The 27,014-nt window shown below is 34.0% G+C and overlaps 1 protein-coding gene across 1 annotated transcript; it reads right to left on the bottom strand.

Moving 5' to 3' along the window:
• LOC131627481 (uncharacterized) lies at window positions 1-24,112 on the bottom strand. Its single transcript, XM_058898336.1, has 11 exons — window positions 23,967-24,112; window positions 23,742-23,823; window positions 13,056-16,021; window positions 12,714-12,962; window positions 11,906-12,601; window positions 5,627-6,451; window positions 4,700-5,404; window positions 3,256-4,071; window positions 1,698-2,393; window positions 424-1,242; window positions 1-131 (listed from the first exon to the last, which is right to left on the bottom strand). The coding sequence occupies exons 3-11, from the start codon at window positions 15,978-15,980 to the stop codon at window positions 63-65; spliced, it is 7,800 nt and encodes a 2,599-aa protein (XP_058754319.1). The 5' UTR covers window positions 15,981-16,021; window positions 23,742-23,823; window positions 23,967-24,112; the 3' UTR covers window positions 1-62.
• Window positions 24,113-27,014: the final 2,902 nt, after the last annotated feature.

Raw genomic sequence — 27,014 nt, forward strand, 5'->3', positions numbered from 1 at the left:
CTTGAATATATCCAAATATAATAAAGTAAAATAGTATGACCACTAGACAACTTCGTTCCTCTTCACAAACTATCTTTAGCATCAACCTCATTTTCCTGTTCTTTTGCTGCAACATCTGAGTTGGACTTCACCTAGTCAAATTATAAAAAGAACATAAGTTTTACAAACTATAATAGCCACACAGTATTAATCATATTTCATTGTGTTGTCATGATATAATACTATTTGCTAAAAAAAAGCTATACATTACTAATGTGGATTATACACCCTCACCCTGTAACCCAAAATTTAATTGAACTTCCCTTGTCAAAAAGTTAGTTATATATGCAATGGTTTTGACTTGATTACTGACATGGTAAAAGATGGTTATTCAACACATAAAAGTTTAATCTTTTTAAAAAGAAAAAGAAAAGTTAAAAATACCTGTGCCAGAAACTCCTTCTGTATAGTAGAGTTGAGATCAATGTCCAATAGGACAGCATCTGACATCTCCTGAAACGTAACTCCTAACAACTTGTCTGCATTAACGGTACCTGGAGAGAAATTTTCCATCTTGTGGCAGTTGATTACAAACACTTGCTCCAAGGATGGAAAACACACCGTAAAATTCCCAGAATAAAAGCATTTGAGCTCTTGTAAATCTTTAAGATACAAAGCCTGGAGTTCCTCAAATATTATTGTTTCATCCTCTTCTGATGCATCACCCTCATTAGACACTATCTCTTGTATTGATTCACAACAAATTATCTCCATCGTTTTGAGTCGAACCAAACTTTTGGCTGTTGAGGGTGTGAACAAATTTACCAATCCGTGGCAGCCAGACACAAGTAAACGCATCAAATTGGAGAAGCATTTAGTGGATGCTGCTATGTTCCTTAAACGAAAGCATCTAATTATTTCCAATGTTTCTAGATTTTTGATCAAGGGTTCAACCCAAGAGTGCTCTAACCCAATGGAAACAAGCTCCGTAAGTAACTCCAATATTAATACTTTCGTATGGGATAGGAGTTCTGTATAGATCACATCAGGTCTTTGAAAGCAGAAAATCTCCTTGAAGGAACTACAAAACACTACAAGCTTCTCTATATTGGGCACCTGTTGTAAGAATGCATATGGAAATACTCCTGATTCAACATGAAAGCAGACCAAATAAAGAGCTTTTAATTTGTGCAAGCGGTTTCTTTGCGAAATAGTCTTCAATTCTTTCTCACCCAGTGTCAAACACAGCAGGTTGGGTGTAAGCTACAAAGAGAAACCAATAATCAAGCAAAGGAAGCTTATGGAAGTTATAGATCCCGCTCTTGTACAGATAATGAACCTTTCAAGATAAAAGATGCTCGATATATGATTATTGATAGATTAATTATTTCAACAAAAATATGTGCAAACAAGTTAGTTTGATAGAAAAAAGCCTAAAATTTTAAAAGTACAATGGCGTGCAAGAATACATCATTATTAATAGTCTAGTTAGTATGCTAATTGACTTTATGTGGATATGTAAAACATACAGAAGTTAATAGTTAACAATTAACAGGCATAGAACCATGCTTATATGCACTACCTAGGTCATATATCTAGTCAATGTGGAACTATCAACTGATGTCATTAACATTCACAAATTAATAACAAGGAAATTAAGTTCGGTTTGCAGGAACATAAAGGATCCTACAGCAAGGAGAGTTGTAAAGCAACGATACCTCTTCAATACCGATTACTTCATCTTCATAATGTGACTCTTGATATGTGGATGTCTTCAATGTGTTAAAATGCAGTGAGCAGTAAAAACAATTGAGCTTTGGCAATTCTAGTAGTGTCAATGAGATCAGACAAGGGAACGAAAGCTCCAAATTTGTTCCTTTGGGATCTGCATTATTCTCTGCAACAACAACAATCAGCTCTTCACAATGTTTCACATGCAGTTCTTCAAGTTTCACAAGATCTTTGGCTACTGATGCTGGAAACAAACTTGTAAGGCATTTACACTTGTCAACATATACTTCTTTTAGAAGTTCTATTGTTAGAATTCCACAAGGATCTTCATTCCAAACACTCTCCAGATTTGGCAACTGATCTAAAGTCAATTTCTTCAGGGAAAAAGGGAGGGGGATCAGGACTGGTCCCTTAACTGTCATTTTTCTGTCTTCTATTGTACATTTCACATCAAATATTGTTTTCACAAAACTGCAATTTCGAACTGCCAACTTTTCTATTTTTGTTAAGAAAGGAAGTAAATTGAATGGTAGTACTTCGAATAAAAATTGGCACCCGTCCACAATCAATTCCTTCAAATTGTTGAAGCACATGTGAGGGACTGGCACTGCGCCATGCCATATATCCTGTAGCATTGGATCTATGAGCCTCGCAAATGTTATTATTGGTGCATAGTTGGAAATCTGCGAATGCAAAAGAGTAGAAAAATGAATTACTATTTACTAAGGTCAATAAGAATTGAGATGTGGAATTGTAATTTTTTTTTCATCTTCCTAATTGTAATTGGATTTTTCTTGTCAAAATAATATAAATTAATACTGCTTGAATATGACAGACAACCTTGATGATTATGAGACTTTGAATAAACAATTATTCTTTTTTCTTAATAATATGTTTTTTATCAGGACAATGCACATATTGATTCACCAAACAACTACCTAACTGGAAGACAAGTCATCAGTCCTTGCCAATGGACTGACAAAGGCATGGCAACTCTTGCCAACAACATTAGGATGTCCGTCACTTACATTGTAACATATTATAAAAAAAATTATTAAGTAATTATTATAAATAATAAATGCTATTCCAATTCCTTAATATTAAGTCCAAAACACTTAAACCAGAATTTATAAAATAAATCTGACCAATAGATAAAAAAATTTGTTTGAAAAAATGTATTTGGTTAATAAAGGTTAGATTTCTGGAAATTATTTGTAAGGATGGGTATACGGGTAGTTATTTAAAATTTATTACCATCTTCATTAGAACCTTTTATTCCCATCCATTTTCTCGGAAATTAAATCATGGTAAGTGGCAGTTATTTTATTCATGGAAATACTTTATTTTTGGGAATTAATTTTTCTAATCTTGTAACAAATGTAGAAATTTATAAATGTAACCCCGCACATTCCCTGGGAATAAAATTTCTAGCCGTGAAACAAATGCACCCGAGTACTTGTAAATTGTAATAATATATTTTCATAAGCAAACAAAAACAAAAGAGTGTATATATATATATATATATGTTCGTGGTTATGTACATACCTTTTCCTCATACATCTTGAGTATTGTAGAATTCAGATCACCTTTCCATTGCGGTGTTTTTTCTTCTTCAAATGTTACTCCAGAAGACAATATGGCTGTACCTACTTCATTGACTGGACTGAAAGTTTTCATCGAGTTGCAGTAAATCAATGACACATTCTTCAAGGATGGAAAGCATAAGGCCAAATTTCCAGGGTAAAAGCACCTTAACTTTTCTAACTTTTTTAGAAGCAAAGTGTGGAGGTGCTCAAATATTATTTCCCCATCTGTATGTGACTCAACCCCCTCTGTGGACACTATCTCTTGCATTGATTCACACGACTTTATCTCCATCACTTTGAGTTGGCTCAAACTTTTGGCTGTTGAGGATGTGAACAGATATAGCATTCCTTTACATGAGTGTACTTCCAAATATGTAAGGTTGGACAAAGATACCATGTGGGGTACCAAGTTTACTAAACGATCACACCCAGATACTTTTAATGTTTGGAGATTTTCAGGAATGGGGTGTAGCCAAGAGTGCTCTAAACCAATGGAGTTGAGATTACCCAAATTCAATAGCCATATTTCATTTAGGTTTAAGAGAATTCTTGTGTAATCAGCATTAGGTCTTTCAGCACAGAACACCTCTTCCAGTGAACCCCTGTACAAACCAAGCTTTCCTATAGCAGGTAACATGCAAAGGAACCCATATAGAACACTATCTGACTCTTCTTGAAAGCATTGCAGATGTCGAAGTTGCAATTCACAAGAGCCTAGATTCCATATTACCGTGGTACCTCCAATATCAAATGATAACATCTCCATATTGGGGATCTGGATAGCCAATGTGGAAAAACAAATAAGGAAATTACAGACAAATACAACTTATATTTAAGCAAACTCTTCTGTAAAAATAAAGATTTGAAGTATTCTAAATATATAATTAAATATTTGAAATTCAATAACTATCTAAGACTTGTTATGTCATAATTATTAGGGAAATTATTTAGTACCCATGAGTTTTGATTGGGCACCGGTATCTTTAATGTAAATAAATTTTAAATTTTAATTTATTTTAGAGTATTAAAACATGACATTGAATATCATTGTTTCATTGGACGAAGGTACCGGTACCCAACTAAATTTAAGGATAACGGAGTGTTCATCTATTCTTATAAGATTTTATATATTTTAATTATTAGTCCATCACTGGACAACAAATATGAGTTAAAGCTTAGAAGAATTGAATAATGATGATTGATGAGCTTTTGGAATTAAATTTATTGTTTCAATATCATCAAGTAAATAAAAAAGAAAAATAAGAATAGAATCCATTGATAGATGATCCAGTTACAGGTTCCTCAATTTGATGCTGCTAGATTAGGTATACTTTGGTATTATTATCATCTAGGGCAAGTTAAACTGTTTTTAACGGCCTTATAGACCAAATTGTAAGAAGTACCTTTTCAATTGGAATAAGTGGCTGCTCCTCTGGTTGATCTTCTTGATATTTGAGCAACTGCAAGTTACAACCAAATACACTCAAATCTTTTAGCACCGGCCATTCTAGCTTATGTAAACCAGGATAAAAGTCTTTGAGCCCTGGCAAATCTGTTAGGCACAATGTGATCAGACGAGGAAACTCTACTGTTGCTCCTTCTGCGGGTATTTCACCGTTCGAAAATATTTCCACCAACTTTTTACAGTAACATACAATAAGCACCTCGAGTCTAGTAAGATCTTTAGCCACCAATGCATGAAACAAGTATTTGAGGGTATGACAACTGTTAACACGCATTTCTTGTAGCACTTGAAGGCCAAAATTTCTTTCAGGATATTTGTCCCATACATGCTCTAGGTTTGGTAGATGAGATAATGACAACTTTTTCAAGCGAAATTTTCTTAAAGTTTTTGTGACATTAATGTCATTTAAATTAAATATGACATTCACTGCACTGCAATTCCTTACTTCTAACTCTTCCAAATTCTCAAAGCAAGGCAATAAATGAGATGGAATTATGTGTACTAGATTATTGCATTCTGATACCTCCAAGGATGTCAAATTGCGAAACATGTACTTTTGTACCAAGTCACTGCAATGCCATACTTGTTCTAATAATTCTGGATAATTAATAAGGTTCAGCTTCTTTGTGTATTCGAAAGAAATCTGTAAAATTAAATGAATAAAGAAAAAAAATGTAAGAAACATTACCAGGAAAAAGAAGGTGATATGAATTAAAACTCAAATATTCAATCAGCTAAATTATTTATAAATAAATAATATGACTACAATGTTTAGAGTAAGATTATATATAAATGGAATTGATATTATTTTGTTTAAAGAGTAAACATTTAAGATGAGAGGATCTGGTATTTAATGAATAAGTACCTTGTCTTGGAAAATTTTCTGTATAGTGATATTCAAGTCACCTTCCCAATACCGTTTCCCTTCTTCTTCTCCTTCATTGACAAGTATACTTTGTAGCTTTGGTGCTGTTGTATGGCCCTCGGTGAATGTTTCCATCTTGGGGCATTCTCTCACAATCAATCTTTCCAATGATGGAAACTTAAATTCACAGTTCTTGTAGCTGCAGAAACTTGTAAGGTTCTTTAATCTCACCAGCTCTAAATAAACCAATTTGCTAAATACAACTTCAATCACTCCGTCTTCTTCATTTCCTTCATTGGTTACTATTTCCGGTACTTCACATTGGATTACCTTCATTGTTGCAAGTTGAACCATGCTTTTAGCTGTTGAGACTGCCATTAAGTTCATCAATCCATAACAAGAGTTTACTTCCAAATATGTTAAGTGAGACAAAGATAGCCAGGAAGATGCTAAATTGACCAGATTGTTGCAGTGACTTATGAGCAAATGCTCAAGTCTTTGTAGAAGTGGGTCTCGGTCAAGTCCTAGATCCTTTATCGCTGAATGCCACAAAGTCAATGTCTTGAGCTGTAATACAGTTCCCAATCTTTCTTGTGGTACAATGTTTCCACTTGGCACTAACCCTTCAAGCATAGAGCGAGAGAAAAGCAAGTTAAACCTTTCCAGATTAGGCATTCTGTCCAGAAACCAGTAGATAAGATCAATACTCCCCATTGAATGCAAGCTAAGTTCTTTTATACGGTCCATTCGGTACTTCCAATTGTTGCTCTGTAACCAATATGATTCCTTTGGGCCAGTTTCCATAAACTCTAAGTTGGAGATTACCTAGAGGAAGATGAAATAAAGGTGCTAAGTAGGAGGAAAAAAATACTGTTATACAGCTAAGAAGAGATAAATTACCAATCCTTTTTATATGTTTCTTTCCTGATTATTTTGATTAAAAATATAAAATCTCGAAAAAAGACTGTTAATGAATAGAATCTATCCATAGGTCTCACATGATTTAGTGAGATCTACGTGAATTTCATTAAATGATAGTGTACAATGTACATATAAAAAGAGTATGTTATAATTTTATATTGCGTGTTGATAGCATGTTTTTTAAGTGGTGAAATTCTCTTTATTACTCCCTCCGTTCCAAAATAATTGTCACATTTAAAAAAAAAAATTCCCAAAATACCTGTCACTTTAGATTACCAATGCAATTTTATATTTAATCTTCCAATTGTACCCTCTAATAAAGAGAATATCTTACCCCACTCCTTGAATCTCTCACCCACCATGCGAGTTGCCTAAAATGCCCCCTGCTTATGTAGATGTACCTCTAGAAACACCATTTTTTTGTTTAACGTTGTTTTGTTCTGTAGATGTACATACGGAAGCTTCCGTAACTGTATCTACGGAACCATTTGATGTTATATTCGCGCCAGACTCTTCCTCTCCCCCATTCTTCACTTTTCTCATTTCCAAAATCCCACACTCTCCAAAACTCAAATATAAAACTTCCACAAAACCTGTTTTCTTTCTCTCGAGTTCGGCCGATAACGTCAACATCAACTACCAACACATTCCAACAACTTTCAAACTCAATTTAATCGGTAAGTTTTCGACGTTTCGATTTATTTTAGAGTATTTGTAAAATAGAGTTAGAATTCAATTTTTAGGTGTAGAAATGATTGGATAGATTTAGAAATATAGTTTAGAGACAATGTAGGTACTGTTTGATGTGTAAAACGGACTATCAAGCCACCAAAATGGGGTTTTTAACCCTTTGCAACAGTGACCAGATGTCATTGTTGCGTTTTTGAGGTTTCAGAACCTTCCGTAGATGCATCTACGGAAGAATGGAATGTTGAGTCATTCCGTAGATGCAGCTACGGAAGAAACCCAATTTTTTGAAACGTAAGGTACTTCCGTAGATGCATCTACAAAAGAGCAAATATTTAATTTTTTTTTCTTTCTTTTCTTGTTATAACTACATAGTATCTAACTCGATTTTATTTGTATCACAATGCAGACATTATGGCCGACCATCCAGACCGCATTATTCATGGGAGGACTGCACAACATGCATTCGTGCGACGTGAAGGGATGCATGTAGTAGCACAGGTAACTGATGGAGCTGTTGTTCCAGCTGATGTACCTGCTACACCCGTTCCAGCTGGGTCTTCTCCATCCGTTCCAATGTTCAATTCTTCAAGCAACATGTCTAACCAAAGTGCTTTACATGTTGCATAAGAGGTTGCAACATACTCTTCTTCACATGAGTATAAAGCAACAACCCCTTGCTTCTTTGAACTCCAAGAAACTAGTGTTGACCCAAGCATGAACAGGTAGCCAGATGTGCTTTTCATGTCATCTTGATCACCACTCTAATCTGAGTCTAAGTAACCACATATCCTTGCTCTAATTCTGGTTGTTTGATGAGGCATTAGCACTTTATGATCTGATGTGCCTTTGATGTATGTATCTTAGGATTCTTTTTGCTGCAAGTAGATGACATAGTCTTGGTTTCTCCATGAATCTACTCACCCAATCCAACACTATGACAAATGTCAGATCTTGTGTTGCAGAGATATTTCAAAGATCCAATGATCTGCTTATACAATGTGTTATCAACCAGTGATGGCTGATGCAGCACAGACAGCTCAAGATCCTTCAGTCCAAGCTACCTATGGTCATGTGACTGGCTATGGTGACTCATTTGGAGGTTTTTGTGGTGGACGTGGATCATATAGGGGCAGAGGTGGTCGATCTGGTGGTAGATTCAAAGTTCAGTGCCAGGTTTGCTATAAGATAGGGCATGATGCTAGTATGTGCTATCACAGACATACAACAATGATGCCTAATGTGTTATCACAAGCTCAGGTGCCTCGTCCTCAGTACGAGAACTGGAATCAATGGACCCAAAGTGCTGCAACTGGTCCTATGCATGCTCAACCACAGTGGACTGCTCCCTCTCCTAATCAGTGGCTTGCCCCAGCTCTGAGAGGACCCCCACCAGGCTTTCTTGCAAGACCAGTCCAGCAACCACAGGCCTATTTTACTGGTCCAGGTACAAATGTTGTTGCTGCGCTGGTGCTCAGTTCTCTCAAGTCTGGTATCCTGACTCGGGAGCAACTCATCATGTCACCAACAATGCTAACTATCTGTCTGAGAGCATGACACTTCTTGGTACTGATCAGGTCTTGCTTGGCAATTGGCAAGGACTCCCTATAACCTCTATTGGCTCAACTACTTTTACTTCACCTCTGCACACACACACCACTCTTACACTTAATAACCTATTGCTTGTGCCAGCTATCACTAAAAATCTCATGTCTGTCAGCAAGTTTGCCAAGGGTAATTGTGTCTATTTTGAGTTTCAGGCTGGTAAGTGTTTTGTAAAAACACAGGCCAATGAAGTGCTGCTGCAGGGTTTGGTGAATAAAGATGGTATGTACTCCTTTGCTCCTTTCCAACACTTGCCTTCAATAAATCACATCACCAGTGGTCCTGTATCTACTTCAGCACTTGCCTGTGTGTCTACTTACAATCTATGGCACAAAGCTAGACTGGTAGCCAAGGGCTTCCATCAGCAACAGGGCTTTGATTTTACTGAGACATTGTCACCTGTTGTCAAGCCTGTAACAGTCAGAATAGTCCTCACCATAGCTATCTCCAAGAGGTGGCATATCACACAATTGGATGTGAACAATGTCTTTCTCAATGGCACACTTGAGGAGGAAGTATATATGCAGCATCCCCTTGGTTTTGAATCCACTAGTGATGCTTCCTTGGTATGCAGACTGAACAAGACTATCGATGGACTTAAACAGGCCCCTAGAGCCTGGTTTGAGAAACTGACTTCAGCCCTAAAGGGGTTTGGCTTTTCTTCTAGCAGAGATCCATCTCTTTTTACTCTTGTCACATCCTCATATATTATTATTATGCTAGTATATGTGGATGAATTTATTGTAACTGGTAATTCTGCCGTGCATATCCAAGAACTGGTCAATAAACTGCACTCTCAGTTTGCCCTCAAACAGCTAGGAGCTCTGGAGTATTTTCTGGGTATTGAAGTGTCTCATTTGAAGGATGGGTCTTTGTTTTTAGCTCAGACTAAGTATCTCAAAGATCTGCTGGTGAAATCTAATCGTAGTGAGGCTAATGGTGTACCTACCCCTATGGTTTCAAGTCTTAAGCTCACTAAACATGACACTGATGTGCTTCAGGACCCTACCTTCTATAGGTCTGTTGTTGGAGCACTTTAGTATGCTACTATTACCAGACCTGAGATCAGCTATGTAGTCAACAAAGCCTGCCAGTTTCTGTCTATTCCTCTTGAAAGCCACTGGACTGCTGTTAAAAGGATTCTCAGGTACCTTAAAGGGTCTCTTCACAATGGGCTACATCTCCAGGCAGCTAACACTCAAGTTCCTCTCTCTATTACAGCTTTTTCTGATGCTGACTGGGATGCGGATCTTGATGACAGAAAATCCACCTCAGGTTCCTGTATTTTTCTTGGGCCTAATCTTGTTTCCTGGTGGCCCAAGAAACAGACCCTGGTAGCAAGATCTGTGACAACCTTAGCACGGTATCCCTCTCATACAATCCTATTCTACATGCTATGACCAAGCATATGGAACTAGACATCTTTTTCTTAAGAGAAAAAGTGTTGAGAAAAAGCTTGGTTGTGAAACATATTCCTGGCTTTGACTAGTATGCAGATTTACTTACCAAGCCCCTCTCCACTCTCAAATTTGTTCAACTCAAAAGCAAGCTGCAGGTTCTTGATAAGACAACCCTAGGTCAGGGGTGACCTGGGTTTCTAGGGGAGCTATTAGGGTCTGTTTGGTTCAAATGAGGGGGAGGGGAGGGGAGGGATTTTAATGGAGGGAAGGGGAGGGGAGGGAAGGGGAGGGATTTTTATTAATTATATGTATGTTTGGTTCAAACGAGGGGAGGGGAGGGGAGGGGAGGGGAGGGATTTTGGTTAAAAATATGTTTGGTTCACGAGGGGAGGGGAGGGGTTTTATTAATAGTTTACATTTTTATCCCTATGATTTTATATAACTGATATGATATTCAAAGGTGAAAATTTCATAAATAATTTTTTGGAAATAATATTTGTAATATCGAGTGATTAAAAATTTATAACTTACCACATAACGTTAAAAAAATTAAATACACTTGATACGTATTATAACTTTCGGCGCAAAATTATCTATCTGTTGATAACAACTTTTGAATACATAAAATAACTTATCGCTATATATATATATATATATATATATATATATATATATATATATATATATATATATATATATATATATATATATATATATATATATATATATATATAATAGAATATATAATAAAATTAGAAAAACAATAAATATAAATAAACATAAAAATAAAAATTATAATAAAAAATTAAAAATTGTAGTGATTATAATTTATATTAAATAAAAATAATAATTTAAATGTAAAAAATAATTATAATAAATTGATATAAGCAATAGAGAAAAAAAAAGAAGCAGACGAAATAAAATAATAATTTTGAAATAATAAAATAAAATTGAGGGTATTTTAGTAAATATATTAATTTATTAAATATTAACAGTCACATTCCCTCCCCTTCCCTCCGAATCCCCCCGATTCGGGGGAACGCAAAAAGTGTGATTTGGAGGGATTTTGCTCCCCTCCCCTCCCCTCCTCTCCCCTCCTAAAAATTGAACCAAACACATTTTATTATAAATATTCCCTCCCCTCCGCTCCCCTCCCCTCCATTTACCTCGAACCAAACACACCCTTAGAGTATACACATATTATAGAGATGGTTGTATTGTAACAACACTGTGCTGAGTCAGCACAGTGAGGCTTGAGGTATATAACTCAGCTTGATTCATTGTTGTAACCAATTCAGAATTCTGTTATGAAAATAGATCCACTTTCTCTCTCTTCCTTTATACTCTATGGCAATAATTGGCAATAATTAACTAATTATTATAAATAATCCTGTTGAGATTGCACATTTATTTGTAATAGTTATTCTCTTAATTAGCATAATTAGTTGTAAATGTACATATGACAGTTTAGGAAATAATCGTGTATTTATATGAGAAATCAGAATGAAAAGAAACACAATTTTGACCAAACATTTTTCTTAGTTAATAGACTAAACATTTTTTGCGAAGTTATTTTTTTAAGAATGAGCATTTTTTTTCTCTTAATGTTTATTTCAATAATGTAATTCTTATGAGTTGGAACAGATAGCAGTTAATGGTTCCTTACCTTTTCAGCTAACAAAACTGCTTGTCTTTCTTCATTTGTGGTTTCTGTTGTAAACACGTCCAGCTTTTCACAAAGGTCCACAGACAACTGCTTCAAGTTTGGACATTCTATATGTCCACCCTTATAGAAACGCTTCACATTTGGCAGGCCAAACAGTTTCATGAAGGTTACTTCAGGAAATACTAATCGAGCTTGTGGTCCATCAGGCCAAGCAACAATTTCCTCCATTCCTTTACAAATATTTACTAAAATGCCTTCAAGCCTTTTTAGATCTTTGGCCACAGAAGCTGGTAAGAGATAGCTTAGTTTATCACAGTCTGTAGCCTCTATAATCCGCAGATTTTTGAAGCTAAGAATTCCTTCTGGATCTCTGTCCCATACATGCTTTAGGTTTGGGAGTTGGTCTACCAAAATAAGCTGCAGGTATGTCATCTTCATAGGTGCATCTATTTGTTGAAAATTTTTTATTTCAAAAATCACTTCCACTGACATGCAATCAATAACCTTCAAGCTGTCTAAACTCTCAAACCATCCTGTCACGTGACTTGGAAAAATCTTGTTAAGTTTTTCACATCCTTCAATATGCACAGATATGAGACTAGAAAAGGAATCGGCACCAACTTCAACTTGACATATGTCTGTCAATTTATTTAGTTTGATTAGGTACATTTCCTCCAACTTAGGAAAGATGCAGACCTGCATTTTGATACATAAAAGCCATAACGTAATCAATTCAAGTACTCGACAAAAAAATGCACAACTGTATACATAAATTGAGTCAACTACAAAACTTTACACCTTAACATACCTTGTCCACACTGTCTCCTTCAGTGATAAAAATCTTCTCCATCATTAAACAATCACTTATAAAAAGGCCTTTCAATTTCTTAAAATTGCTAGCCACTGACATTGAACATAAGTACTTTAAGTTATAGCATTCTTTCACAGTTAATTTTATTAAGTTTTGAAAGCAGAAATTTGACAGAGGCTTGTCTCTCCATATCTTTTCGCTTTTGATTGAGGATAATTTCAAACTCTCCAGATTTCGAATTTCAATCTGCAAGAGCACACACAATTATTATATTTGCAACAACTGAAACAAATGATCACAAATTAACTACAACTAGAGGAATATTATGCAATATCATACCAATTCGCCAAAGAGACAAAGGGGATCCACAACACTGCGATCATCTTCTGCAACAGTAATCTCTAGGTGACCCCTTTTTGTTGTTTGCTCTTCTACAGAGGACGTCTCAACACCGGTGTAAAAACTAGTAAATGATGGTAACGATTGTAGTGTCAAAGAGCGTAGCTTATGAAGCTCAATCTTATTAAAATTTTCTTGCCCTTCCTTAAAAACAATCTCCTTCACATTATCACATTCAGAAACATCAATTGTTTCTAGACAAACAAAAAAATTAACCATGTAAGAGGAGAAGAGAAACTTCAACCGGGTACACATCTTGACCTTGATGATTTTTAACTTAGCGAATGAGACGTCGGTAATTGGAGTATAACACAACCTCTTTATGTTCTCCAGTCTGTAGAGGCATAAAGATTCCAAATTGAGAAAAACATTCTGAGGATGAAATAGCTTCATTGAGTTAACGATATATTTAATACTATCGTTATTTATGATGGATAAATGTTTAAGATCCGGAAATCCATCCAAATTCAACTCATAAAAAGCATTTTGAACACCATTTAGCTCTCCCAACAACAAATTTTCAACTCTTTTGAACAACAATTTTATCCCTTTTTGGGAGTGAATATCAGCGCCGTCTGTCAGCTGCAATGCCAATGATCTTAACGCTACATACTTATTTGGCATCCTGAAATCTCCAGGTGAAAGCATCTTGAAGTCTCCAATCACAATTTTGAAATCAGTTAATCTGTCAAAGAACAAGTCCCTGGGCAAAACTGTAATACTCGGGATGCGTAAGTCTATAACTCTCAATTGATGCAAATGTTTTAACTGAGAAAGGAATGAAATTTGACTTTGGTTTGGCTCTCCATCTACCTTCATTTTGATCAAGCTCTTTCTTATATATAACTCTTCTAAACAAGTCAACCTTGAAATGAAATTAGGCTGAGCCACCTTCGTAATGGAACATTCGCTGATGTCAAATAACTGTAGCTTATCTAAGCGTTCTAACTCAGTTGGCAAGCTTTCAATTTGAGATCCAGAAAAGCTGAGAATTCTTAACTTTTTTAGCTCTCCTAAAAGTGATAAGTTGTCAACTAGAACACACCGCTCCAAACAAAGCATTCTGAGGTTTAATAGGCATTTAATTGAAGACGGTAAGCATGGTAAATGAAAACCCGTCAATACTAATACCCTGAGTTTTTCCATTCCTTCAAAAAAATTCTCAGGTATTACCAAAGAAGGATCATTACTGTCAATTTGGAGGAATTTAAGGTGAGGACAATGCATGACTTTAGGAAGCTCGTCAATGATATCACAGTTGCGTATAGAGATAGCAGTGCACATTTCCAGTTCATCCTTGTCTGGCCAGTCATCTAATTTGCTATTTCTCAAAGCAAATACATTTTGCTCCTTGTGTGCTATAGACAAAGCAGCATCTTTAACCATGTCATGCATTTTGAAATGATCATTGGAACTACCATCCAACACCAAACTCAAGTCTTTTAGCTTTTGGATTGATGTATATACTCTATCACGTGCTCCCCTTAGCGTATGGACCCCTTCGAGTATACCCAAACCAAAGCAATACTTCACTAAGTCCATAATTAGTTCTTGATGACCCATTTGAGCACAGAGTAAAAAAATGGACCGAATCTCCTCGCTTTCTAGATGATCATAACCCATCCTTATAGAAATCTCCATAGATTTCGGCACTCCACTCAGCTCCTCTTTTTTAAGTTTTTCTAGTGTGGCTCCCCATACTGACTCACTCTTATTTCTTAATGCCCTTCCAACAGCAACAATTGCCATGGGTAACCCTGCACAATACTTAACAATCTCTTGCTTAAATGTGGACATTTCATCAAGTGTTCCAGCCACCTTCTTAAACAACATTAGAGATTCCTCATCATCTAATTCCTTCACACAGAAAACTGACTTGACGTCCATTTTATCAGACAATACTTTTCTATCTCTCGAAGTTAGCAAGAGTTTGCACCCCTTATAATCACCAGGAGATTTTCCATTTTTTACATTTGTGATGTTAGGACCCTTCATATCTTCATTTGTCATATTACTTGAATCATCGTCCATATCATCATCAAATGGAATCCCTATCTTATTCAAATCTATTCTGTCCCAAAGGTCATCCATGACGACAAGGGTGTTTTCCCTCTCTTGCTTTAACCTCCTCCTTAGACGATCTGCTCTTACACTCTCACCTTCCACTTCCAAACTCAAATCTAACAAGTACGCAATTTCTTCCTGGATTTTTCGAAGGTCGGGATTGTCCGTTATTTCTACTATAACTACCACATCGAACAACTTCTTGACTTGAGCTTTCTTAGCAATTTCTTTGATTAATGTGCTCTTACCGACACCACCTGGCCCATGCACTCCAATCATTCTCACTGTAGAATCTTCGAGTTCTTTTATTATACTATCAATCATATCTTCTCTGGAATCAATTTCTACATAGTCAGCATTCCGCAATGCAGCATGCATAGATGTTGGCTTTTGCTGATAGGAAACTCCATCAAACTTTGACTCATCTATTAATGACTTGACAACCTCTAACATCTTCTTTGCTTTTCTCCCTAGTCTATGCCTGTTCCTGAAGTATTGAAATAAACCACTGGAAAACCCTGTCTTCTTGTGGCCTTTATCATTTTGAAACTCCTCTGTTTCAGTTCTAGTTTCATCCACTTTCCGAAGCCAGTCTGTAACATCACTTTCAGTTATTCCCAGATTATCCTTAGCTTTTTCTACTGCACGTACCAGCCTCTTTCTTTGAAGACTTAGCTTTTCATCAAAACTGCATAGCTCCTCAACATTTTTCTCGTAACAGAAGATGTAACTCACATGCCGAATAGTCAGGTCCAACACAACATCAACAGCCCTTTCTACAATTTTAGATGCACACTCCATACTTTCTTCTTGATTATCTTGAACCAAGTATGACTACATCTCTTTATTCCCAACAAAGAGTGGAAATATATCAGTCAAAAAGTAATTAAGAAAATTCCATGGAATTAGATTAATCAACAATCAAAATTCAAAAGTGGATTAGTAAATTCAAACATTGATGTTTTTTGAATTACAAATACAAATTAACCTTTTTATGTTAAAGAACAAATTGTGACTAATTCATACTCACGACGACTGCATTACTGCAATCAGTGTCGTGACACGTCTACTGACCGAAATCGCGAAAGCCTATACACGACTGTAGCGCGGCTGCAACCGTTTTTTTTAAAACCTCTACATAGAACCCTAAACACGAAACACTACACAGACTCTCCAAAATAACTAACTACAAAGCCAGTGACAAAATTGAAATTCAAGGAAATAGAATTCTATATCAGAAAACATGAAAGTACTTATCTCCAAAATTTGGTGAGAAAAACCAAAAATCATTTCTAAGCCCTCGGATTCAATCCCTTCACCGTAGAATTTCGCATTGACGAATCATATGCACCAGAGGAGTAGCATGATAGTTTTCCACAACTCTGTGCCACGGTTGCCGGGACTGGAATCACACGCGCCGCTGCAAGTTCCGCCGCTATCAAATGGCATTGCCACTCGCCATTTTAACGTTTCCCGCCGGGCGAATTCACCCAACAAGTTCGTTTTTATTTTGTATTCAAACAAATGAGTATTTAACCTTCTTATAGTTGAAGTTCTGATCTAAACTCAAATAATAATCTCAAATAAGTTGATCCAAATAGGCTTTAGATTCAAAAGTGCTTAGTTCTTACGCATTAACTGTTTTTCAAAACTATGAGTATGTTTTAATGCGATGGAATGTTTATTCGCTGTGTATAGCAGGATTATCCATGAATATAATTAGCCTTAAATAGTTGTATTGTGTATAGTATGTCAGTTCTAATTATGATAGTTTTTAATGGCAAGTAAAAGTTATAATAGTGTTATTTTATTAGTTTGTTTTCATTTTCCTTATTTCTCATGAGTTGTTTGTGTCACATTCGCATCACATATGGGAGGAGTTCCAAGCAAAGGTAGAACTTTCCTAATGGATTTGTTACTAGGAAAACTATATTGATTATCTAAACATAGTCAAGTTGTTGTTTCTATATACAAAGAATGCCTAAGGTTTTTTAACTAATTACTTTTTATCACAAACTTTGGATCAATTTATAAGATTGCAGTTTATTTATAATTTGAATGTTCTCCATGTGGAGGCAGTATCTATGCTTTTGATTGCAGAAACCATTATTGTTTCTATAAGCTATCATGTGGAGGCAATATCTATGGGTCACCTATGATTGATGATATTAGTTATATAACCTGCTGATCTTGGTATATTATATTATCCTTTAGACTCTAACTTTAAGTTGTTAAGAACTTAGCTAATTAAAGTTTTGTATTTTGCTTTGTTGTTTGTCTTTGTTATATTCCATAATGGATAATAGAGCTGGAATTTTTTTTAGAATATGCCGTACAAAAGCTCAATGAGAAGGTGAATAGGAGTATTTGGTGGGAACACATGCCACGGCATATCACATACCATTGTTCTTTTATGTCCATAATGTGGCACATGCAGTGAGTTTTGCAGAGACATATGCATGTTTAGTATTGTAAATAATTTTAGAATGCACACTAATGGTTTTAAGCTCATGAAAGAATTTACTTGGTTATATCACTAAGGGTGATATTTTTATGTCATGTAGAGAAGACTAATGATTTCAAGGGCTCTCCATATAAGTGAAAGCTTATATATCATGAATTTGTAGGTTTGATAATGTGAAGAATGAGGGTAATAAAGATTTTTCTACCAATAGTTTAATTAATTGCTCCTGAAAATTTCTGGTTTTTTAAGTTATTTAAGGGGGGTTTAAAACCCCCGCAATCTATCTATTTTTAATTAGTATTGATTTTAATTGACGTGGCGTTACACGTGGCATGTCACGTAAGCCTCCGTTAGTGAAATTTAACGGGAGGGACTAAAAATAGGGACGGAAAATATTGCGAGGACCATTCTTTGAAGAAAAATTTTGCAGGGACTAAAATTGAAAGTTGCCATATTTATAGGGACTAAAAACTTATTTAACCCAAAATAAAATAATTCAGAAAACTTTATTTATAATACTTTTAAAGAGAAACTCTAACCCATCGCTTGCGTCTCTTTTGCACGCGTTATCAAAATTACTCCTTGTAGATATATCTTCGGAATTTTTTATTTTTTTTCAAAGTTCATTTGTTCTGTAGGTACATTTACGGAAGACTTTCAGCGATATATTTACGGAAACATTTGATCTTATATTTGCGTCAGACTCTTCTCTTCCCTCATTCTTCAATTTTCTTCTTCTTCACACTCTCAAACAACTCTTTCAACCTCAAAAATCAAAATCCACAAAAGTTGTTTTTTTTCTCTCGAGTTCGGCGGTAAATGTGTGCATCAACGATCAACACACTCTAACAACTTCAAAACTCAATTTAATCGCTAAGTTTTCAAGTTTTCGAGTTATTTTAGAATATTTCCAATAATAGAGTTTGAATACACTTTTAGGTGAAGTAATCATTAGTTAGTTTTAGAAACATAGTTTATAGACAATGTAGGTAATTTTTTATGTATAAAACGGATGATCAAGCCACAAAAATGGGATTTTTTAATGGCTGGAATAGTGACAGACGTCATTATTGCATCCTTGAAGTTGCAGAACATTATGTTGGTGCATCTGCAGAACAAATTAAACGTTAGGTAGTTCCATAGATGCGCCTACGGAACAAACCCGGTTTTTTAAAATTTTAGGTAGTTATGTAGGTGTATCTACGGAAGTCTTTCGTATTTGCACCTACGGAGTTATAGTTGATTTTCTTTCCTTTTCTTTTTTATAAATTAATTGTATCTAATCCGACGACTTTATTTGTAACACAATACATACATTATGGCCGACCATCCAAACCGCAATATATCTGGGAGGACTGCACAACATGCCTTTGTGTGATGTGCACAGATGCAGGTACTGTCACAGGTGACGGATGGATCAGTCATTCCAGCAGATGCACTTGATACCCCGTTATAGCATAGGTACCTGGTATATCCATTCCAACAGAGGGGTCTTCCACATCTACTACTTCATCCCAGAGGCCTCGGGATGATGGTGAGGGTTCCTCAGAGACGCCTTCTGTTGCAGACGTCACTGGAACACTTCTTCTACTCCTATGCCACCTACGGCCGATGGTGGATCTCCCGTGCCACCTCCTGACGGTGTTGATTCGTTGCACAATGAGGTTGATGCGGATGAGGCGCCTGTGGCCTACCCAGGGGGTCCTTCAGATTTATCCTTGTTGATAGCTATGCAGATCATACAGCCAGATATGTCTGGGACGGAGAGGTAAAATTTCTTAGACTTATTACTTATTACTTTTTTATACTCGGTGAAAATTAATTATTTCTAACTTTGTTTGTTATTAACATTTTTCTTTGGAAAATTTCAAGATAGACATCCTCAAAAGTGCCTTCATCCCCCTCGGAGGGAACCAGGTGTCGGATCCTTACAGACGTTATCTTGACCGCATGACTGTCGAGGACGTCCGATACAAGTGCTATGCTGATCACAGTGAGACGGTTGTGTGGGATGATGTTGCCTTATATTCTGGATGGTTGGCTGCCAGTTCGACCATCATTATTCATTATCTTCTGGAGCACGTCATGCGGTAGTTAAGGTATTGTTAGACGATACCTCGTCACCCTTCTGTCTCCGCTCCTATTGCCATGACCTGTCGGCAGAGAGATGAGGTCTTTGCAGACTTTGAGCATCACATAGTTCCTAACAAAGCTCGGGAGACCAGATCAGAGAGAAACTGAAGTTGCGCCGACGAGTACATCACTTGGTACTTCATGGTGTCACACCCATACATGATCCACACTGCAGCGGGATCACCAGCAGACGAACCCATGAGGAGATCTTGCAGACTCATCAGTCTCAGTTAAACCACATTGGCGATATTCTTCCTTATTATCGTGAGATACTTAACATGGCGCAGGCAGGCATTACTGATGATTTTTTCGCTGAGCGGTTTGATCACAAGCTTATACTGGATGGTAACATGGGGGTACCAGAGGGGGTATTTTTTTACCATTGACATCGTGCTAAGACAAGTGGAACACTTGAAGGTAGAGGTAGAGTAGCCAGCAGACAACGTCATGGACGCAGAGGCGCCAGAGGTAAGGAGAGACTGAGGATATTGTCTGGCACACATAATAATGATGCCTATGATTTTATTGACGTTTGTATTTTGATTACATTCATGTAATTTATTTTGATTATGTATATGACACTATTTGGATAATTTATATGATGTATTATTTTGGAGTAGTATAATCCATTGCCTTTAAATTGCACTACTTTGATGTATTATAATTTGATGTTCCATTTATATACAAAAAATTGGAGTTTTGGAGTGAAATGTAGTTGATTTAAAATATAACAGAAAGTTCCATAGGTACATCTATGGAATATTATATTTTTAACATTTTCCGTAGATACGTCAACGGAAGTTTTACTAAACTGAATTAATTTGAATTTTCCCAACGTTCACTATGAATTTGAAGGATTTAGTTATTTGATTGAGTAAATAAATAAATAGAAATTATAAATAATATATTATAACTAAATTCTAAAATTGAAAAAATGAAAAAACAAAATTTTAATATTTATTTAAAAAATTGATATATTAGAAATCTATAATATAAAAAAAATTAATGGTTGTGGAAAAGTCTACAATACCCTTATTTGATTTTTTTTCCACCACATTAAAATTGTCTTTATTTGGTCTTTGCACAATAAAGTTCTTAATTTTATTATTAAAATAATACAACCCTCATATTTTATCAAACTTATCAAATCTCTCTTCATTCTCTATTTGTTTTTTCTCTTTCATCACTTTCTCACTTTTTTCTTCCACAAAAAAAATATATTATTGATCTATATATTTTTATATACGAAAAATGATATATATGATCCAAATATTTTTTATTCAAAAATGGTTTACAGGAAAATTTATTCAAAAAATCTATTGTTGATCTAAATATTTTTTTTATACGAAAATTTAATATTGATCCAAATACTTTTGTAAATGATACATAAACAAAAATAATATTTGTATACAAAAAAATTTATTATTTAAGAAAAATGGTATTTATGATCCAAATATTTTTTATTTAAAAATTGTATACGAAAACAAATCTACTAATGATCTAAATATTTTTATATACGAAATTTTCTATCGATTCAAATATTTTTGTAAATGATACCTAAACAAAAATAAAGTTTTTATACGAGAAAAAATCTATTATAGATTTATATATTTTATATAAAAAATGTTATTTATGATCCAAATATTTTTTATTCAAAAATGGCACCAAAAATAATAAAATGGCACCAAATATTTTTTATATACGAAAAATTTTTGATCAAAAAGTGGTATACGGGAAAAAATCTATTATTAATTTAAATATTTTTATATACTAAAATTTAATATTGATCCAGATATTTTTGTAAATGATACCTAAACAAAAATAATATTTGTATACGAAAAAAATCTATTATTTACGAAAAATGGTATTTATGATCCAAATATTTTTTATTCAAAAATGGTATACTAGAAAAATTCTACTGTTAATCTAAATATTTTTATATACGAAATTTACTATTGATCCAAATATTTTTGTAAATGATACATAAACAAAAATGAAGTTTGTATACGGGAAAAAATCTATTATTGATCTAAAGATTTTTATATATGAGAAATGATATTTATGATCAAATATTTTTTATCAAAAAATGGTATACGGGAAAAAATCTATTATTGATCTAAAAATATTTATATACAAATATTTTTGTAAGTGATACTTAAACAAAAATAATATTTATATACGGAAAAAAATTTATTATTTACGAAAAATGGTATTTATGATCCAAATATTTTTTATTCAAAAATGGTATACGGGAAAAAATCTACTATTGATCTAAATATTTTTATATACAAAACTTACTATTGATCCAAATATTTTTGTAAATGATACCTAAAAAAAATTGAAGTCTATATATAAAAAAAATCTTTTATTGATCTAAATATTTTTATACGCGGAAAGGTATTTATGATTAAAAAGTGGTATACGGGAAAAAATCTATTATTGATCTAAATATTTTTATATACGAAATAATGAATTATTTATGTAAATATTTTTTCTTTTTTAACATTTTATTTAAAATAGATAATGTATCCAAACGTACGTAACAGAATAAAACCCGTGCGTATGCACGAGTTTGTTACTAGTTATAACCAAAAAAGACAATTTTAAGAAATTTTATATAGGTTTAATTATATTTTTGGTCCCCTATTTTACCTATTTTTAATTTATAAAATCGATCCTCTATTTTAAATTTAAACAATTTTGATCCCTCTATTTTAGATTTAAATAGTTTTGGTTTCTCATATTTTTGCACTTAAAATTAATGTTTTTTCATTTTTTAAATGATAAATTATTTATAAATATGACAAATTATTGTATATAAGTCTATTATTGAACTTTGTAGATAAAAATATAAGTTAAAAAAGCAAAAAAAAAATCTCTTCGATTTTATATGAAAAATATGAGAGGGAGGTTAAAATTGTTTTAAATTTAAAATAGAGAATCAAAACTGTTTGAATTTAAAATAGGTGGACTAATTTCGTGAATCGGACAAAATTGGAGACTAAAACTATATATATATATATATATATATATATATATATATATATATATATATATATATATATATATATATATATATATATATATATATATATATATATATAAATATCTATATAGATTATGTGTGCTTATATATTAATAGTTCGTCTTTGAAGACATGCAATAACTTCGCACCAAACCTTTGTAACATTTTAAAGTGGATATTTTTAGCCTAAATTTCACTTTTAGCCTCTTAATAATTTATTTTAGATTTTATTCTGACCTTAAAAATTTCTTTCTTTTTTATTTTAGTCGCTTAAATTTTAAATGTTGAAACTTTGATTAATTATGTTAATTTTGAGAAGAATAATAATAAATTTATATATGTATTCATCTAATCACTAAAGATCAATCAAAGAATCTTAGTGCAAAAGGTAGTTGAATGATTAATTTCAATATAAAATTATTAAATATAACTTTTTATTTTAATTCACTTTTAATTAAAATTAATTTTATCTATTTTTATAAAAAAATTGATAATTTATAATATTATTATTTATTTATAATTAATATATAAATATCAACAAATATTATAATTAAATTATATATCGGTTACATTCTATCAATTTTATATAATCAACTCTCATAAATTAAATACTTTAAGATGGTAACTAAAATTACACTAAATGTGATTTGACAATCAATCTATTGTAAAAACAAATGGCTTATTAATGGATAGAGTGGCACCTAATCTTAATTTATCCTTAAATTTTGATCAAAACTCTAATAACTCTTTGATCTAAATAAATTTGATATTTTAAGGATCAAATGAATATGAGATTAATGAGTCTTAAGATTGGATCTTGGCTACCCCTTGTGCAAATCATGACATGTATAAAACAAAAGTGTTAGCAGATTAAAATTTAAATATTTATTTCATAGTTAAACATAAGCAACAGATAAAGGTAAAATATTTTATTAATTACCATGACACAGCTTGAGATAAACTAAGAATGAGGAATCAGCTCTTCACTATTCTCCACCACCAACTCCATCGTTTTGAAGCTTCTGCTTTACAAAATTATTTAATTATTCGACAAATGGTTTAATTTTTTTAATAATTAAAACACTAAGTTGAAGGAAACATAAAAACAAGGACAATGAGTTATTAAATAAAATAAAATAGATATATAAGTTTTGAAAGAACAAACCTCAGTCTACTTTGAAATGAATGATATCAAACTAAGATTTTTGAAGGAAATTTAGAAGGAAAGTAATAATAAAATATATGCATGAGAAGGAAATAAATAGGAAAGTATACTGAGAAAGTGGGGAACAAAAAGTGATCCTCTCCCTGTCACTTTAAATTTTAGATGAATGATTCGTCACCTTTTTTCTCAATATCATAATCTTATCTTCATTGCTTTATAATTATTGAGATTATAAGGTCTACAATGTGATACATGTTATATCCATATGCCTTTTACTTTCCACGCAAATAATATAAACTAAAATGTTTTATGAAAAATTGTAATGTAGCTTAAATTGTTTTATCATCCAATAAATTAGATACAAGTAGTTCAATTTCAAATATATAGGTACAACACTTATAAATTTCATATTCCTCTACTAATGTGAATAATGTGAAAATAAGAGCTTTTTTTTTTGAAAATAGTATTTTAGGAGGCATGCGAAAAATTCTTTATTTTTTGGCCTAATTTGAAAATTTTATTAGTAGTTTTGGCTTTGGGAGTAGAGAGTAGGGATGACAGATAGATCCAAATCTGCAAGGCTCATCTGCACCCGATTTCGAGTTAACGGGTGAAAACTCGAGTTAATTGGGTTCAGGTGTCACCCGATATTTTGGGTACGGGTTTGGATAGTGTGAAATTCGCATCCGAAACCCGAAATCACACCTGCTTTTATATATATATATATATATATATATATATATATATATATATATATATATATATATATATATATATATTGTGGAAAGTTGTTGGAAAATTGTAGGAAAAATATACTTTATGTATTTTACTGCAGGTTCGAGTTTTGGTGAAAAAAACCCGAATCCAACGGATGTGGGCGTGACTGTTATTTTGTCACCTGAATAACCTTTGGGTTCGGGTGGTGATTTCGGATGCGGGTTTGGGTAGTGTGAAACACACACCCAATCTGACCTGTTGTCATCCCTAGTAGAGAGTTCTTTACTCTAAGAGTGTGTTTGATTTGTTAAAAAATGAGGTACATGACAAAACTATGAATTCTTATCCCTTACTAAGCTTGTGTTTGGCTTCCAACAAAAATTGCGGTGTTACCGCACGTTACTCAAAAGCTACAACTAGTAGCTTCTTAAAATTGCGGTGTAGACGTGCGGCAGCGGTATACTACCGCTTTACCAAACACACACTAAATCATAGGACAACTTTTTGTCCCAAATACAAATTATCAAAAAAAAATCAAAAAATCATTTTTTTTACACTCTTTCTCATTATTTAATATTTTATATAATATAAATATTATAATAAAATTTATATTACTTTTATTCGGTTCATCGACATATCAAACAAAGTAGAGATAAAATCTCTATTTATTATTTTTCTTCTCTTCTCATAATTTTTTAAATCAACAAAAATATTATATACAAAATTATATTATTTTGTGTACTGCATAAACATATTAAACAAAGTAGAGTAAACAAATTATTTCTTCTTCTTTTTTTCTTCTTTATTATATAATATTTTGATTCATAAATATTATATTTTATATATCAATAAATAATATTATAGTAAAAATTATATTTTTTGTCTGGTGCATAGACATATTAAGCAAAGTTGAGAAAAAAGTTGTCCAGTACATTAACCATCAAACACGTTACAATACAAATATTTATCTTGTACTGTTCTGTCCAGTACTTCATATTTTTAAAATCAAACGCACCCTAAAGAATATTTTCATGATGGTGGTTTTTTTGGACCAAGTTTTAATTTTTACTATTTTTTGGGCAGATTTTTTCCGTTCTGTTCAATATTTGTTATCTATACTATATATCTTCTATATTATAATATATATATATATATATATATATATATATATATATATATATATATATAAGGGTAAGACATGAATTTGGCAGACCCGAATATCGCGGCTCTATTTGTGGCTATCAATTAGACGAATTTTCTCGTTTTTTAGCAGAACCAGTGAATCTCCATATTGAAAAAGCTGAATGTCGTTCTCCAACCTCGAGGAGGTACTGATCCAAGTCCCGCTCTCCGTCTTTGCGACGACGAGGCAACCGTTCATGCTCTCTCCGACAAAAACACTGTGGGGATGAGTCCTGAAGCCCCTCTCCTCAGTCAAAGAGTTGTCTTCCTCGATTTAAACGACGTATCCCAGAAATTCCCTAGAAGCGGGAACGCACTCCCCCGGGGAAGGAGCAACTCTCCCTAGCAAAAAAGAAGAAAACCAAAGCGGTCAACAAACATAGGAGTCGACCAAGGAGCCCACCTCATTGCAACAGGAGCCCTAAGGTCGAGTATTCCTCATACGGCTCACCGATTAGAAGTGACGAGGACGATCTTAGTTGTCAGTTGTCTCGCACCATCATGAATGTTGAACTCGCTAGAGGGATGGATAAACCATTCACTCTAAGTATCTATGATGGCACGACTGACCCAAACGGCCATATTGAAGGCATGGAAGCCATGCTCAACTACCGCATCGCTCCCAGGTCCATCAAATGTTGAATTTTCCCCACAACTCTGAGGAAGGGCGCGATGGCGTGGTACAAGAGTTTGGCTCCAAACTTGATCCACTTTTGGAGAGAACTGGAGGAGCTATTCTCCGGGCACTTCACTGCCTCCCGATGACACCCCAAGTCCGAGGCATCCCTAGAAGCTATCATCGAGGGAGATAATGAGCCCCTCCAGGCATACCTCGATCGGTTGAACTAGGCGGCCATCCAAGTCCCCACGACCGACGAGATGAAAATGTATCTGCTCGATCAGAGACTACTCCCAGGCTGCGATTTCAAGAAGGCCATCATGATTGAAAAGCCCCACTGGATGGACGCCCTCCTCTTCAAGGCCCAGAATTACATCCAATATGAAGAAAAGGAGGCCGCCAACAATGCCTGTGGGTCGAGGAGCCAAGACAATCGGGGACCTCGAAATACGACGACCCTGCTCCTTCTCGACAAGGTGGAGAAATAATGAGAAACGACAAAACTTGTGATCCTCGCAAACAAAGAGGAC

Source organism: Vicia villosa, unplaced genomic scaffold (assembly GCF_029867415.1).
Source record: "Vicia villosa cultivar HV-30 ecotype Madison, WI unplaced genomic scaffold, Vvil1.0 ctg.000364F_1_1, whole genome shotgun sequence".
Classification (NCBI taxonomy): domain Eukaryota; kingdom Viridiplantae; phylum Streptophyta; class Magnoliopsida; order Fabales; family Fabaceae; genus Vicia; species Vicia villosa.

Coding starts and splice junctions, on each gene's coding strand:
- LOC131627481 (XM_058898336.1), bottom strand. CDS start 15,980: ATGGAGTGTGCATCTAAAATTGTAGAAAGGGCTGTTGATGTTGTGTTG. Junction 1,243..1,697: donor AAGTAATCGGTATTGAAGAG/GTATCGTTGCTT, acceptor TTCTCTTTGTAG/CTTACACCCAACCTGCTGTG. Junction 132..423: donor AGAAGGAGTTTCTGGCACAG/GTATTTTTAACT, acceptor TAATTTGACTAG/GTGAAGTCCAACTCAGATGT.